Source organism: Phacochoerus africanus, chromosome 2, assembly GCF_016906955.1.
Source record: "Phacochoerus africanus isolate WHEZ1 chromosome 2, ROS_Pafr_v1, whole genome shotgun sequence".
Lineage (NCBI taxonomy): Eukaryota > Metazoa > Chordata > Mammalia > Artiodactyla > Suidae > Phacochoerus > Phacochoerus africanus.
In genome coordinates, this window is record NC_062545.1 from 17,354,445 (window position 1) to 17,368,657 (window position 14,213).

General features: G+C 46.7%; 1 protein-coding gene across 1 annotated transcript in view; it reads right to left on the reverse strand.

Annotated features, from left to right (window-relative positions):
• Window positions 1–14,213, reverse strand: part of SASH1 (SAM and SH3 domain containing 1) — a 202,847-nt gene that overhangs the window by 77,091 nt on the left and 111,543 nt on the right. Inside the window, exons 5-6 of the mRNA XM_047769981.1 lie at window positions 5,236–5,276; window positions 2,223–2,309 (exon numbers count right to left, since the gene is read on the reverse strand). Of these exons, the coding sequence (XP_047625937.1) occupies window positions 2,223–2,309; window positions 5,236–5,276 (128 nt within the window). The remainder of the gene's footprint in view (window positions 1–2,222; window positions 2,310–5,235; window positions 5,277–14,213) is intronic.

Below are 14,213 nucleotides of genomic sequence, written 5' to 3' on the forward strand. Positions count from 1 at the left end.
CTAAACCAAAGGCAGCCGAAATCACGGAGGGAAAAAGAATCCCTTGATTTGGATTCTTTGCAAGTGTTTTCTTAAAAAGCAACATCACCTATAGGTGAGCTCCGTCAGCATGGGGTAGGATGTTCTGGAAGGGGGGCTGCACGAGCTCTCATCCCACGTCCTTCTCCTCTGCCCTGTCGTCCCCCTCACACCTCACCAGCATCAGTGTCACCAGGTCACTAGCTCATTTGCCCTTGAGGTAGGAGGACAGCTTCAGGGGTGCAGACCTCGGGGGACCCGTTTCAGTCAGGGCCTTCTTTGGAGTTTGTGCTCCCCTGTGCCTTTGTCTCATTTCCATGTGTCATCCATCAGTCCAGAAACACCACTCAAATTCCCTTCGCTGGTCAGTTCCTCCTATGGGGAGAGTAATAGCCTATGCTGGGCGAGGGGGGAGCCGGGATCTGGTTCATTTTACTATCCGAGCAGCCTTCCCCTGGTGGAGGGAGTGATGGGGAGTTGGTGGGATTTAAAAAGCAGTTCTCAGAGTTCCCATCATGGCTCGGCAGTCAGCCAACCTGACTAGCATCCGTGAGGATGTGGGTTCAATCCCTGGCCTCCCTCGGTGGGTTGAGGATCCGGCGTTGTCACGAGCTGTGGTGCAGGTCGCAGACGAGGCTCAGATCTGGCGTGGCTGTGGCTGTGGCATAGGCCGGCAGCGACAGCTCCAATTGGACCCCTAGCCTGGGAACCTCCATATGCCATGGGTACGGTCCTAAAAAGACAAGAAAAAATAAACTTAAATAAATAAATAAATATCGATTCTCTGAGCCATTAAACTGTTGGCTCCCTCCCTCCATTCTTTGTCTCTTTCTCCTTTTCTCCCTTCTTTCCTTCCTCCCTCCCTCTCTTTCTTTCTTTTCCTTCCTTCTTTCTCTCTTTCTTAGACTTTGTTAGAATCCAAGGTTTACTTTGACTCCCAAGTGATGCTGGGTGTGTCCCCAAAGGAAAAACCGAAGAATGTTTAGGGGAAAACGCCCTTACAGCAGGGCAGCTTCCATAAGCCCACTGCCGGCTGCCAGGGAAGCCAGGTGTGCTCCTGGCACACTTGCTGCCCGTGTCCGTGTTTCTCATTTCCATGTACGTGAATAAGCGGAGAAGCATTCTGCACAGGGCAGGACACTTAGATTTGGTCAAAGAAAATAAGCTGCGTCAGCGGTGAGCTACTAAACATCTAATGATAACCTTATTCAGCCAGACTGGAATCGGAGAGGAGCTTGGTTTCCACTCCCTGTCTGAATCCTGGAGAAACATAAATTATATAACTGGGCCTCAAAGGGGTGACATATTTACTTACTACATAAACAACAACAAAAGACACGGCCAAGAGGAAGGCAGAACTCCCTTCACAAAGCAGTCTGGGCGAATTCCCATGATGTCAGCCCATTAGCCAGTTTCCAGGGGCAACAACCCCATAACTGTCCCTGCCACAGAAAAGCATCTGAAGCTCAGAAGACTGCAAAGGCCCCCAGTGGCAGGCCAGGGCGAGAGGGTCCAAAACTAACAAACGCTGAGTCTTTCTAGACCCTTTGAGGTTCCATCTTGGCCAGTAAGGCTCTCCCTGAGGTTGTTGTGACTGAGAAAGCTAAAGATTTGGTCTTAGCCATCAGATCTATGAGAGAGAGAGAGAAAAAAAAAAAAAAGACTGTGAACACTTCCCATTTTGTTTTCTTTGATTTAAAAAAACCAGGGAATTCTCATCGTGGCTCAGCAGAAACGAATCCGACCAGGAATCATGAGGTTGCAGGTTCGATCCCTGGCCTCGCTCAGAGGCTTAGGGATCTGGCGTTGCTGTGAGCTGTGGTGTAGGTAGAAGACGCCGGCTCGGATCTGGCGTGGCTGTGGTTCTGACGTAGGCCGGTGGCTACAGCTACGATTCCACCGCTAGACTGGGAACCTCCATATGCCACGGGTGCGGCTCTAAAAAGACAAAAGACAAAAAATAAAATAAAATAAAATAAAATAAAATAAAATAAAATAAATAAAAATTAAAACAACAACAAAAACCCAAAACCTCACTGGGATGAAGTCTCAAAGTGATGATAGGAAGGTCAGCAAAGTTGAGCGTTTTACGCGCACATGCAATGGCTCATGCTAACGTACAGCATCCATTTAGACGGGCGGCCCAGGCTTCTTGACGTCTTAGAGCTAAAAGGAGCGACTGTCCACCAGCTGTGTTACAGTACCTTTTGAAGTCTGTCTCATTATTCCTTTCTGATTCTTTCGGAAGTTCTGCCAGAAATACTTATTTTTCTTCTTCCAATCTCCTTTTCCTTTAAAAAAAAAAAAAGAAAAAAGGGCACAAGCAATAAACTCATTAATAACAAAAGTAGCCTCTTCCTTCCCATTCAAAGCTTATAGGAATCCTTTAATTTCACAAGGACAGTTTTGTTCTTTCAGTTTGTGAAAAGGCTTAGAAATGCCGTTAAAGTTGTTTAAAAGAAATGCAAATTTTCTAGTAGCAAGAAATGGTACAGTAAAGATGAGAAATAAAGAAACATCAAAAAAGCAGGCAAATCATTCATTCTTATATTCCCTTTGATGTTTGTTTAACTAGTGAGTCTAATTCTGCCTTGTCTTGTGGTATAGCTTTTCCCCTTTCGTCTCAGCCACAATTATTTCTACTGAACCACAAATAGGATACTTTAAAAAAAAAAAGGTTAACTTTGTTGCATTGTTATTCCTGCTGTTGATCTATCCTTGGTTTATTTGTTATCCCAGATTTAAGGAGGAGAAGAGAATGGCTGCTATCTGTGGTGCGTGCTGGTCAGCAGAGCTGGCTCCCCGGGTCTGTAGGGTGACTCGGGCTGCTTCTCAAGGTGTGGAATTTGTATGGGTCTAAGCTATAGCACAGGAGGGGCACCACAGCCACCTCTCTGGCACTCAGGCTACCTGGTATCTGACCTACAGCTCACCCGGGGCACAAGGACGAGAAAAGCGGGCTCCCATCTTGCTGTGACATCTTCCAACTTAGTCCCCTATCGTGACTCCCATCTTTCCCAGACTGTTCTGCACGTTGGCGCTGGGGGGAGGGGGGAGGTGTCGGTTTAGGCGTGCACCTGCAACCTATGGAAGTTTCTACGCCAAGGGTTGAACTGGAACTGCAGCTGAAACCTATGCCACAGCCACAGCAATGCAGGATCCGAGCCACATCTGCGACCTACACTGTAGCTGGCATAAATGCTGGATCCATAACCCAGTGAGCGAGGCCAGGGATTGAATCCTCACCCTCATGGATAATACTCGGGTTCTTAACCTGCTGAGTCAAAATAGGAACTCTTGTTTTGTGTGACTTTGCGGTGAAAACAAATTCACTGCCATGGCTAGATGTTTTTCGTATCTGGTTGGCTTGTGATCATCAGGAACATGTAATACCTTTTAAAAAGCAGGGGGAAGGGGGGAAAGTAAGGAAAAGGAAAGAAGAGAATGACCCTTGATTCTTAGACTCGGCAGCTCTATTTGTTCTTGTAGATGTGGCACCGCCCCACGCCCCAGAGCTGTGGCTTTGTCACCATTTGGTGTCTGGTTGCTCCACCGCCACTGGAAACAGGACCCAGCAGAGTGATGCACTGTCTGTTTCCACAGTCTAGACTGGTGGTGCCAGGCAGTGCTGCACAAAACAGACCAGTGGAAACTCCATGCACAGTGCTCCCAGGCTAGAAAGGGCATCAGTTTATCAAAACAGGATGCCCTCATTACGTTGTGACAATCCCCAGGACTGTGGCAAGGAAATCGGAGCCACTAGCCTGGGGCTGCCTCTGTACTCAGAATCTGGAAGGCGCCTGCTGCCTTTGGCCTAACCCGACAGCCAGTATCAGCCAGGAAGGGTTACAGCAGAGGTAGGATTATTCCTACTTCAACGTTTCTCTCGGGCCATCTGGGAACATAATGTATTTCTTCTTAGCCATACTCCCCTCTTCTCCCATTTGAATGTTTCTGAAATGGAGAAGCAGCTTTAAAAGTTAATGGGGAGAATGTTCCCTTGTGGCTCAGCGGGGGAAGGATCCAGCATTGTTACTGCAGCAGTTCGGGTGGCTCTCGCGGCAGGGGTTCCACCCCTGGCCCAGGAACTTCCACATGCCATAGGCGCAGCCAAAAATAAAAAATAAAAAAATAATGGTGAGAGCTAACATGTATCCAGGACTTAGCATATCCAGGCACTTTTTATCCAAGCATCATTTACTACTCACTTGATAAGAACAAAGGATGTATTCTTGCTTCCATTTGGTGGATAAGAAAACTGAGGCTCAGAGAGGCAAATGACTTGCCCACGGTCATGAGCTGGTAGAGTCATGATTCAAACCGAAATAAAGGCTGGATGTGAGCACTTAGGCTCCTAACCATGATTACCATGCCAGCCTTTCTCAGACCCAAACAGAAAAGGTATCACGAAATCAAGGAAATAAGTAGACGTTATAACCAAGAAAATAAAATATTTAACACTGTGACTGTGCATAATCTTTGACTTAGAATTTCCAAATTGAAGGATTTATCCTGAGGACATACCAGGGACAGGTGCAAGGATGTTTAATGGTAGCATCACTTCCCTGTGGGAGAAAAAAAACTGCAAACAACTGAAAAATCCAGTAAAGAAGAGATTGGGGGAGTTCCCGTCGTGACGCAGTGGTTAACGAATCCAACTAGGAACCATGAGGTTTGCGGGTTCGATCCCTGGTCTTGCTCAGTGGGTTAAGGATCCGGCATTGCCATGAGCTGTGGTGTGGGTCACAGACACAGCTCGGATCTGGCGTTGCTGTGGCTGTGGTGTAGGCCAGTGGCTACAGCTCCAATTGGACTCCTGGCCTGGGAACCTCCATATGCCACGGGAGTGGCCCCAGAAAAGGCAAAAAGACAAAATAACAAATAAAAAAAAAGAAAGATTGGTTCATATTATGCAGACTTCAGAATTTTACTGTAAAAAATAATCAAGTGAGAACGTGTTCATGCCATATTCAATTGAAAAAAAGAACTATGAAATAATACATAGAATATGATCCAAATGATGTTTAAAAAAAAAAAAAACACCCACACAGATATGGGAGAAAAGAGGAGAGCTGTACATCCAAATCTTAACAATGCTGATTTCTGGCTGGAAGGATTCCTTGTGGTTTTTGTATTTTCACATATTTATGTGCTCTATAAAGTATTGAAAGAAACTGATTAATTAAAAATGGTTAAACCAAGGAAAACGGTACTGACCCACAGAGCCGTCTTCCGAGTGGGACTTATGAAGAGGATGCCTGCAAAAGAAGAAGAACAAGTGTGATTACCAGGGGGCCTCGCCTTCACGTGAGAGCCAAAGACCCTCCCCTAACTAGTGGGACCCAGCATCCATCAACTTGGCAGAGCAGGGAAATTTTCAAAGAGTATTTACCAACAGCCCTTTCCAGCCATCTGCTGCCTTTCTAAAAACACGCTCATGTGCCATTGTCAACACTAATTAAAGCCTCCTTCCAGGGCGAGACCTCCAGTGAATGAAGGGAGCAGACTTTGCTAGGTGACCGCTGAAGTGCCTTCCATTTCTGTGAACACGTGACGTCCCTGCCTTTGAGACATCTCTTGTGCAAGCGGGGAAGAGGAGGTAAATAACAATGCCACAGAGACCTAGCTGATGAGCAGGGTGGTGAGCTTGAGGAGAAACAGAGGCGTGGGGGTGGTACGTGGACATTAATCAACAGGAGGTTGGATGCCCCAAATAGGAGCAGCCAAGAAGTAGCGCCTTGGGTCCCTTGCTGCCGATTGGCAAGCGCACCATCCATCTCGCTGGATCTTCCAATGTTCAAAGACAAGACAGAAATCTGCTTTTTTTTTTTTTTTTTTTTTAACAAGAGCTTCACATCTTTCAGTGATGGCAAATCATCCCATGTCTTTAAAAATATGTCCAGGGAGTTCCCATCATGGCACAGCAGAAACAATCCAACTAGGAACCATGAGGTTGCCGGTTCTATCCCTGGCGGTGCTCCGCAGGTCAAGGATCCGGCGTTTCTGTGAGCTGTGGTGTAGGTCACAGACGTGGCTTGAATCTGCTGTGGTGTAGGCTGGTGGCTACAACTCTGATTAGACCCCTAGCCTGGGAACCTCCATATGCCATGGGTGCAGCCCTAAAAAGACAAAAAAAGACCAAAAAAAAAAAGTCCAAGTTAATTACTATGTGGTGTCTGGGCATCAGATTTGGCTCACACCCCACCCTAGCCTGACTGCCAGGGTGTGACTGCTGATACACCCAAAGAACCTGAAATGTGAACACAGCCCCAAACCAGGTGATAAGCCTTTCTCCTGAAAATACAGAGGCAGGCAGCAATGTAAAGAAGAAGGTAGGGAAACCAGAGACTGAATGCCGGTTGTCTCAAACAGGGAGGAGTGGAGGTGGAGCATAATTTTCATCAGGTGGGTCCAGAGCCTGGAGGGAGTACAGGGTCCCCGAGCTGGCTGACAAGGAAGCCAGGGAGGAGGAGCCTGCATCAGAACAGAAGCAGGGATGCTCAGGGGGGTTACGCCTGAATCTTCGCTGCACAGGCATCCACCCAGACAGAGGAGGGAGGCGGCTTCTGGCGGAATACTCCTTGCTATGAGAAAGCCTGTGAAGCTGGAACTGAGTTACACTGCAACAGTCAGGAAGAGAAACAGGATGTCCAAATCACCTAGGGTGATTTTCTGCCTACCTGGCAGGTGACAAGGGCCTCTAGACCTCAAGGTGACCACAGGGAGCGGGAGGGGGCTTTCTCTCTTGCAGAGCGAGCTGTGACGAGCAGTCTCTCTTTGGTACAGTCGCACTGATGCTGCTGACCACTGGCTGCCATTTGAGAATAAAGGCTTCAAGCCCTGCAAGCACCTTCGTGCCCCAAGTCTGAGAGGAGAGAATTGTTTCTGACTAGCCTGGAAGCCTGACAGGCCTCTGCTGTCCATGAGGGGTCAGAGGAAGAGCAAAGAACAGAAAATAGGGGAAAGGCTTCGGCTGCTGAGGCCCAGAGCTAGACTTGAAGCCTATCATTTCCCATCACCACTACGTGCCAACAGAGAACATGTGAGGAAAATCTCCCCTGTCTGCAAACTGTGCCAAGACTTAGCCTCCAGGATGCACACTCCTCCCTCTGATCCACAAGAGAAATGAAGACACCTAAACACACTTCCTTGAAAGGCTTTACGAAATAGCCATTTCAACGCTTAACTCCTGCGGCAAAATGGTGTTGAATGTTGAATGTTGCTGTGAGTAAGGTGCCTGGATGATGATGAAGGATTGGGACTCACAGTTGACGGGGGGGGGGGGGGGGTGACAACTGTGAACCAAGCGCATGTAAAGGAGAAGCAAGAGCAGGAGGAGGGGGTGGGGGAGGGGAGGGGGAGGGAGAGAGGGAAGGAGGAGGGGGAGGCCCAGAAGGAGCAGCCACACAGGCAAGGCCCTCGGGGCCACAGAAGCAGAGGGCAGCCGACCGCAGAGTAGAAGAGCTGGCGAGTCGGCTGAGAAACCCTTCAAAACTTAGACTAAGGTCTGAATTCTTTTTTTTTTTTTTGTCTTTTTGCCTTTTCTAGGGCTGCCCCGCGGCATATGGAGGTTCCCAGGCTAGGGGTCGAATCGGAGCTGTAGCCACCGGCCTACGCCAGAACCACAGCCACACCAGATCCGAGCCGGCGTCTTCTACCTACACCACAGCCACAGCAACGGAGGATCTGAGCCACGTCTGCAACCTACACCACAGCTCACAGCAACGCCGGATCCTTAACCCACTGAGCAAGGGCGGGGATCAAACCCGAAACCCCATGGTTCCTAGTCGGATTCGTTAACCACTGCGCCACGACGGGAACTCTTAAGGTCTGAATTCTTAAACTTTGTTTTTTAAATTGTCCTCTGCTGCATGTGTAGCTCCGAGTCGTGGCAATATGCTCAGTCTACCTTTCTGCAACTGGCCATGGTCTACAGGCGCCATCACCATCCTGCAGATAACTGCTGACGGCTAAGCAAGTAGCACGTTTCTTTTTATACTCCCTCTAAGGACTAGGAACGGCTTGACCTAATTGCTAAAAACCAAATACATCAGATCTCCTTAGCTCTTGATAAACTACTTACTATAGAACTAAGAATATGCCTTTTACTTTTTCTAAGAGAACTATTTTCATGGGGAAGTGGTCTAAAGAAATAGTACTTTTCCCCAGTCCTTTGCTGATCTAAATAATAGGCCTCATCGAGTTGTGAGGAATTTTGCCCATCATTTAATCCAACCCCGCTTTGACAGGAAACCATGGTCTCCAGAAATTACAGAAGTGGTACAAGATTCCATGACTGGTCAGGGGCCAGCAAGGAGCTATGCCGAGGCACTGCTAGCTCAGTTGTCTTTCCAAAATACACCTGACTCTTCCTAAAGTGTATATAAAATTGTTTCAATATGATTCTTGAAAAAGGCAAAGGCTCATTTCAATTTTTCCAACCCATTTTTCACTAGTTCTGCCAAATGGGAATATCTAACAGTGAAAACACTCCCAAACCCACATTACAGAAAAGTTATGTTCTCACTATTACATGGTTATCACAAAATATAATTGTATTTTCCTCTCTAAAGTGCTGATTCACAACTTTTTAATCTACTCTCTTCAAATTGTCATGCATTTTGAATATTCATCCTCAGGTTTGCCCTTTGATCTATTTGTTACATAAGAGGGGCTGCTCTTCGTCATCACTTGCACTTACCCCAGAATGCCAGCAGATGGCACTGTAGTTTCTTTATTCATTTGCTTATTGCAGCCGGAGGGAATTTTGGTTTGAAAATTTCACAAATTCACAATCTAGATACTGGCCAAAGACAGCAAGCCAACGTTTCATAAGCGTGAGGCTCCCCAACTCATCAATTTATAAAGTGGGAAAATGAGGCCGTATGCAGTTTAATTTGGAAGCAGTGAACTGTCCCTGCAAACAGAAGCTGGCAGAGCAGCCATGCAAAATGTCACCACCTCCTTCCTCCTCGAGACTAATTATAAAACTCATCCGGCACGAACAAAAATCAATGATGTAACCAAATTCCAAATTTAGATGGCAGCAGGTGGAAGGGTCATTTACTGATCTCCTGGTGGAAGAAATTAATGCTCAGAAGTCAGCTCCAAAGAGGCTTCCTTGTAATGCATCCATCCAGCCAGACACTTGCGGGCCTGAAAGCAGCAGCCCCGTTTCTATCCATCATTTTCATCGTTAACAGGGTAAAAAGGATGGGGACTTCCGCACAGATTTTGATGACTGGGAAGCAATAATTAATATTCTGTTGCACTTTGAAAGTCTATTTAAGCATTTAATAGTCACAGAGTTTTGCATTTAAAGTCTCTGGACTTAATCTTTGTAAATAATCAATAACACTACTATTAGACCCCCAAACTGCTTAAATGTGAACATTTTTTCTTTGAGATCCCTAAAACTACTCTAGTCCTCCCGGAAGGCCAAATTCACTTAAAAAAACTCAGAAGGCAAGTGCCCTGGTGGCACAGCGGGTTAAAGATCCGGCGTTGTTTGATCCCTTCCACATGCAGCAGGCGCAACCAAAAAGAAAGAAGAATAAGAAAAATCATAAAGGTATAGATTAGATCAAAAAACCAATTTAAGGAACAGCATCCCCAGAAGTTAACCAATTCTTTTTATCCTACACTTTTAGTCTTGAGCGAATTCTTTGTTAAATTGCTTCCTTCCTTCCTTCTCATTCCTTTACTTACTCATTTTGTCTTGCATTCAATAAACACTCATTAAGCTCTCACTATGAGTCGGGCATCCTCTGAGGCACTGAGATCAGAGCAAGAAGGGGGGAGAATTCTAGAAGGGACAGAGGGGGCCTCTCTGAAGAGGTGACAGGTGAGCAGGCACTTGGAGGATGAGCTGCCGTGACAGTCACTCCTCCTGCTGGGCAGGGAAAGAAGAGAGGAGGAAGCAAGGTCTCCTTGGTCTGAGGTGCTTGCTCTAAACACCCCTTCGGGATGTGTGAAGTCTGAGTTCAGGGGATTCACTGAGGACTGGAAATGAGCATGAAGTCATTTGCATATTTAAAGCCAGGAGACCAACCAAACAGGTTGAAGAGAAGTTGAGACTAAACTCAAGGGCAATCCAATTTTTTAGAGGTCAGGAAAAAAACGTGAAGCAGGCAATGGGACTTGGTGGGGGGGGTGGGGGGGTCAGTGGGGAGAAGGAACACCAGGCAAGTACACTTCTTCTTCTGGCTTGAATAAAACTAAAATCGATTTCACACAAATTACACTGCTGCCTTGAATGCCATACAGGGTAAATTCTAGGTTGCTCTATTTTTCCTCTGAATCTATTGCTTCACAGCAAGACAACCACACAAGACCAAAGAGAAAACTAAGAAGGGTCAAGCGAGACTCTTTACAATTTACATCTGTGTCTAGAATTCCACCTTGCCTAAGGACACGGGGCTGGCCGGGACGTAACTCGGTTTAGCAGAGTGTCTCAGTCCAAAGCTTCATCCACTCTACTGAACGCAGTGCTTCTCATGTATATAAAAGAAATTCACGGCATGTTCTATGCTGGCCTGGTTCTTGGGTCAATTTCGGAAACGAGACTAAGAAGGATGTGTGAGGAGAGGGTATGTTTTCAACCCCAAATGTGAACATGGCCTAAGGGTTTATCAGAACTAAGTGTTTCAAAAGCCTTTTCAGGATTTGGTTGTGTTGCTGCCGCACAGCCTCCTGTCTGCTTGTCAAAGGAAAGGAGGCCACATCATCTGGCTCAAGCCCATCTTTCTTCTTCTATTTATATATAACTAGCCTGAGGTTCCTCCAGGCAGAGACAGCTCTATTGCGTTGTTACAGACTTAGGCTGGCACACCAGAAAGGTATAACAAATGCCATGCGGAAAGGGATGCCTAAAATAGACTTGATGTTTTTGTTTTGATGGACTGTTCAGAAACTTCATTATAACCAAGCCAAAAAAACAAGAGGAACTGTGCTCACCTCCTTTCTAAGAAAGGACCATGTGTTAGATGTTACTACACTTAGGAGATTTTAAAGGTTCCTTTATCATGTGTCTCCGGAAATACACTTTTCCATTAGTTTCTTTTCTGCTGGCTTTTGCTGTGTCTGGGTCCTTGCCTGCCTCATCCCGGGCCTGCCAAGCCAGTCCCCAAAGCCAGCACCAATTTTCCTCAAGAAGCAGAAAAAGGACTGAGGCATCTATGCTACCGAATTGTACGTGCACAGGGGGAGGGAGGCACTTTTTAGTCGTTAATATTTTCTGTTGCTTTACGCCTTCCCTAAATAAATGAATAACTCACGTTCATATTTTGCATATACGGAGAAACAAATCATTTTGTGTAAAATAGGTCATCTCTGACATTATTATCCTTTGGCTCTCGAAGGCATTTTTCATATAGGAGTCTCTCTCCTCTCATTGAAGTAAGTATGAAACAAAATGCATACTCATACTAGCATTGGCCATGAAAATTTAAGGGTCACCCCTTTCCAGCCATGGGGCGAGGACTAGGATGAGGCACCAGACACGGAGGGTCCCCAGTGGCGGGGTGCCACTCTCGCGGATGGGGGACGTAGCGAGCAAGCACCTCTTGAAACTCTGTGCCCTCGGTAATCTCTAGCTTTACCCTAGATGGGGCCCTTCCCAGGCGATACCATTGCATTTCAGGCACCTGATGGAAATTAGCCTGCAAGCTCACTGGCGGGGCTGGAAGGTAACTCTGTTGGCCAGAGGCTGGTAAACTATTGTCAGAACTCCCCAGTGACAATGCTGGTGACATGCTGTCACCCTGGTGGACCCACTCTCCCCACACGGGCTTTTTCTTTCATTTCGATCTATTCCTGGCCTGTACCTCCTGACTTTTTGTAGCAAGGTCACCTTCCTAAGTGATGAAGGCGGGTGTCTGAAGAACCACATCCAAGGCCGAGGCTGACATGCACAGGCTGAGCGGCCGCACGCTCAGAAGTCAGGCACGCCTGTGGCTGCACTGCCATAAATCTAAACCTGTTCTTTTTTATGGGAAGTAAAACGGTGTGATGATAGGAACTACCTACCTTCGTGGGTTGTTAGCGGAATTACAGGGAAGCATGAACTCAGGGCAACACCTGGCAGTTGGTGAACTCCCAGTAAAAGGCACCTTATGACGATTCCCCAAAGCGGTCCCCAAGCAGACGAATATGCTTGGTTTCTGCAGAGATGACACCTTGCTCATGCCTCCAAGCACTGCCCCGACTCAGCTCCTTCTCTAGACTCCAGCAGTTTCTGAATCACCAAGGTTCCTCTTTTACTTTTCTTACATGAACTTCCTTCAAATAATTTGGATGGATATAGCAATTCCTCTTTCCCTTTCCTATCTTACTGTAGACAAGCAACGCCTGCTTTTCTCCAAAGTGAAAAACAACAACAACAACACAATGATTGAACAAAATGTCAACAGCATAGTATCATTAACATTTGTTTATCTCCTTTGGTCTTCCCTAAGCAGTTAAGAACTGTACCAATTTAGCTTATCACATTCAGCGCAGTGGCTACTAAATAATATTTTGTGCATGTTGCATAGGTGTCAATATGGATGCATATCTTGGGAAATGACTTGGGCCCATCAATCATGTAATATTACTCTCCAGATGAAATAGCAGGTTTTCCGGGTCTCTTAATGATGGTATTTCCAAAACAAGAATACCCCCAATCTTTAACTCCAGTTTGAAGAGGGTCTCTAACCACACAAATCAAATTCTCACACTTGGAAAGGGCTAAAAGGACATTTTTAAAGTTTGAAATTTCCAACCAGGAGTGTGGGCATTTTCAAGGTTTTCCAACCCTACCCCTCTTCTTTATAATATCTTTGCTTTTATTTATTTATTTATTTTTGCCTTTTGTCTTTTGAGGGCCACACCCATGGCATATGGAGGTTCCCAGGCTAGGGGTCCAATCGGAGCTGTAGCCACTGGCCTACACCACAGCCACAGCAACGCCAGATCCGAGCTGCATCTGCGACCTACACCACAGCTCATGGCAAAGCCAGATCCTTAACCCACTAAGTGAGGTCAGGGATCGAACCTGCAACCTCATGGTTCCTAGTCGGACTCATTAACCACTGAGCCATGATGGGAACTCCCTATCTTTGTTTTTAAAACTGCCATCAGAATCACTTTAGGTGAGCCTATTCCTTCTCTCAAAAGGAGCGTCTTATTCAGAAAAACACAGAAGGAAAGACACAGCCAATCAAGACGTGAGACCTGACTTCTAATGACAATCATTTCTATTATCCTCCAACCCTCTGCTAATTATATTAGGTATGTGGAAGTTCTAGGTGTTTACACATGATCCTTTGTGTGCAAAGCAAGCCCTTCTCAAACACTCACTGCCCTTACATAGTCAGGACACAGCGATTCTTCTTCCACTTTTCAACTGCACTTTACCAAAACAATCCATATTTTCCTTAGAATTAAATACACCAGTGATGGAACATGATTAACATGGAGATGCCCAGGCAGCATCTCTAATGTTTTCTCTGAGGCCACTCTCCCAGAAGCTGCCAAGCACAATGGCTCACAAGGGTTCTGGAGTCCAACCATGAGTGTTCAAGGACCAGCTCTTTCACTGACTAACTAGCAAGTCTGGATGAGTCGCGCTCGGTCCCCCTGAATCCCCGTTTTAGGCTATGCACAATAAACAGCAATATTTCCGATCATACAGGTTTCCTGGAGGTCTCAGTGAACCATGACTCGTATGGTACTGGACGGGCCTGCACAGGACAGGAACCCCACCGAGAAGGTGGCCGTCATGACCGCTGGCCTTTGCCCTCCCCCGTTCTCCCTGGAGTCAAATCTCTTTTAGTCCTTCTCAGAATGCACTTCCGAGCCTCCAAATACAAGGGATCGGCTCTATGGCACCTTGGGGGTGGCTGACAAGCCCCCCAGGGCCAAGAGCAGGGCTCTATCCCTGAGGAGTCTGAAAATCCTTCACAAAGGGGCCCTCAAAGATCTTTGTGCTCTTTCATCCACCAACTGGTGATGGTACCCACAGTGAATGATGCAGGACACTGGCAGATGCTGAAGTTTCTTGCCTGGAAAGCAGCCAAAAGCGCTCTCTCCACAGTGGGGGTTCAGGGCCCACTTGAGTCTGGGCCCCACCTTACCCCGAGCCAGGATTCCACAAGGGGCAGAACTCGATGTGACCACAGAAGGGGGCTGGGGACAGGCAAAGCCAACCCAGGACT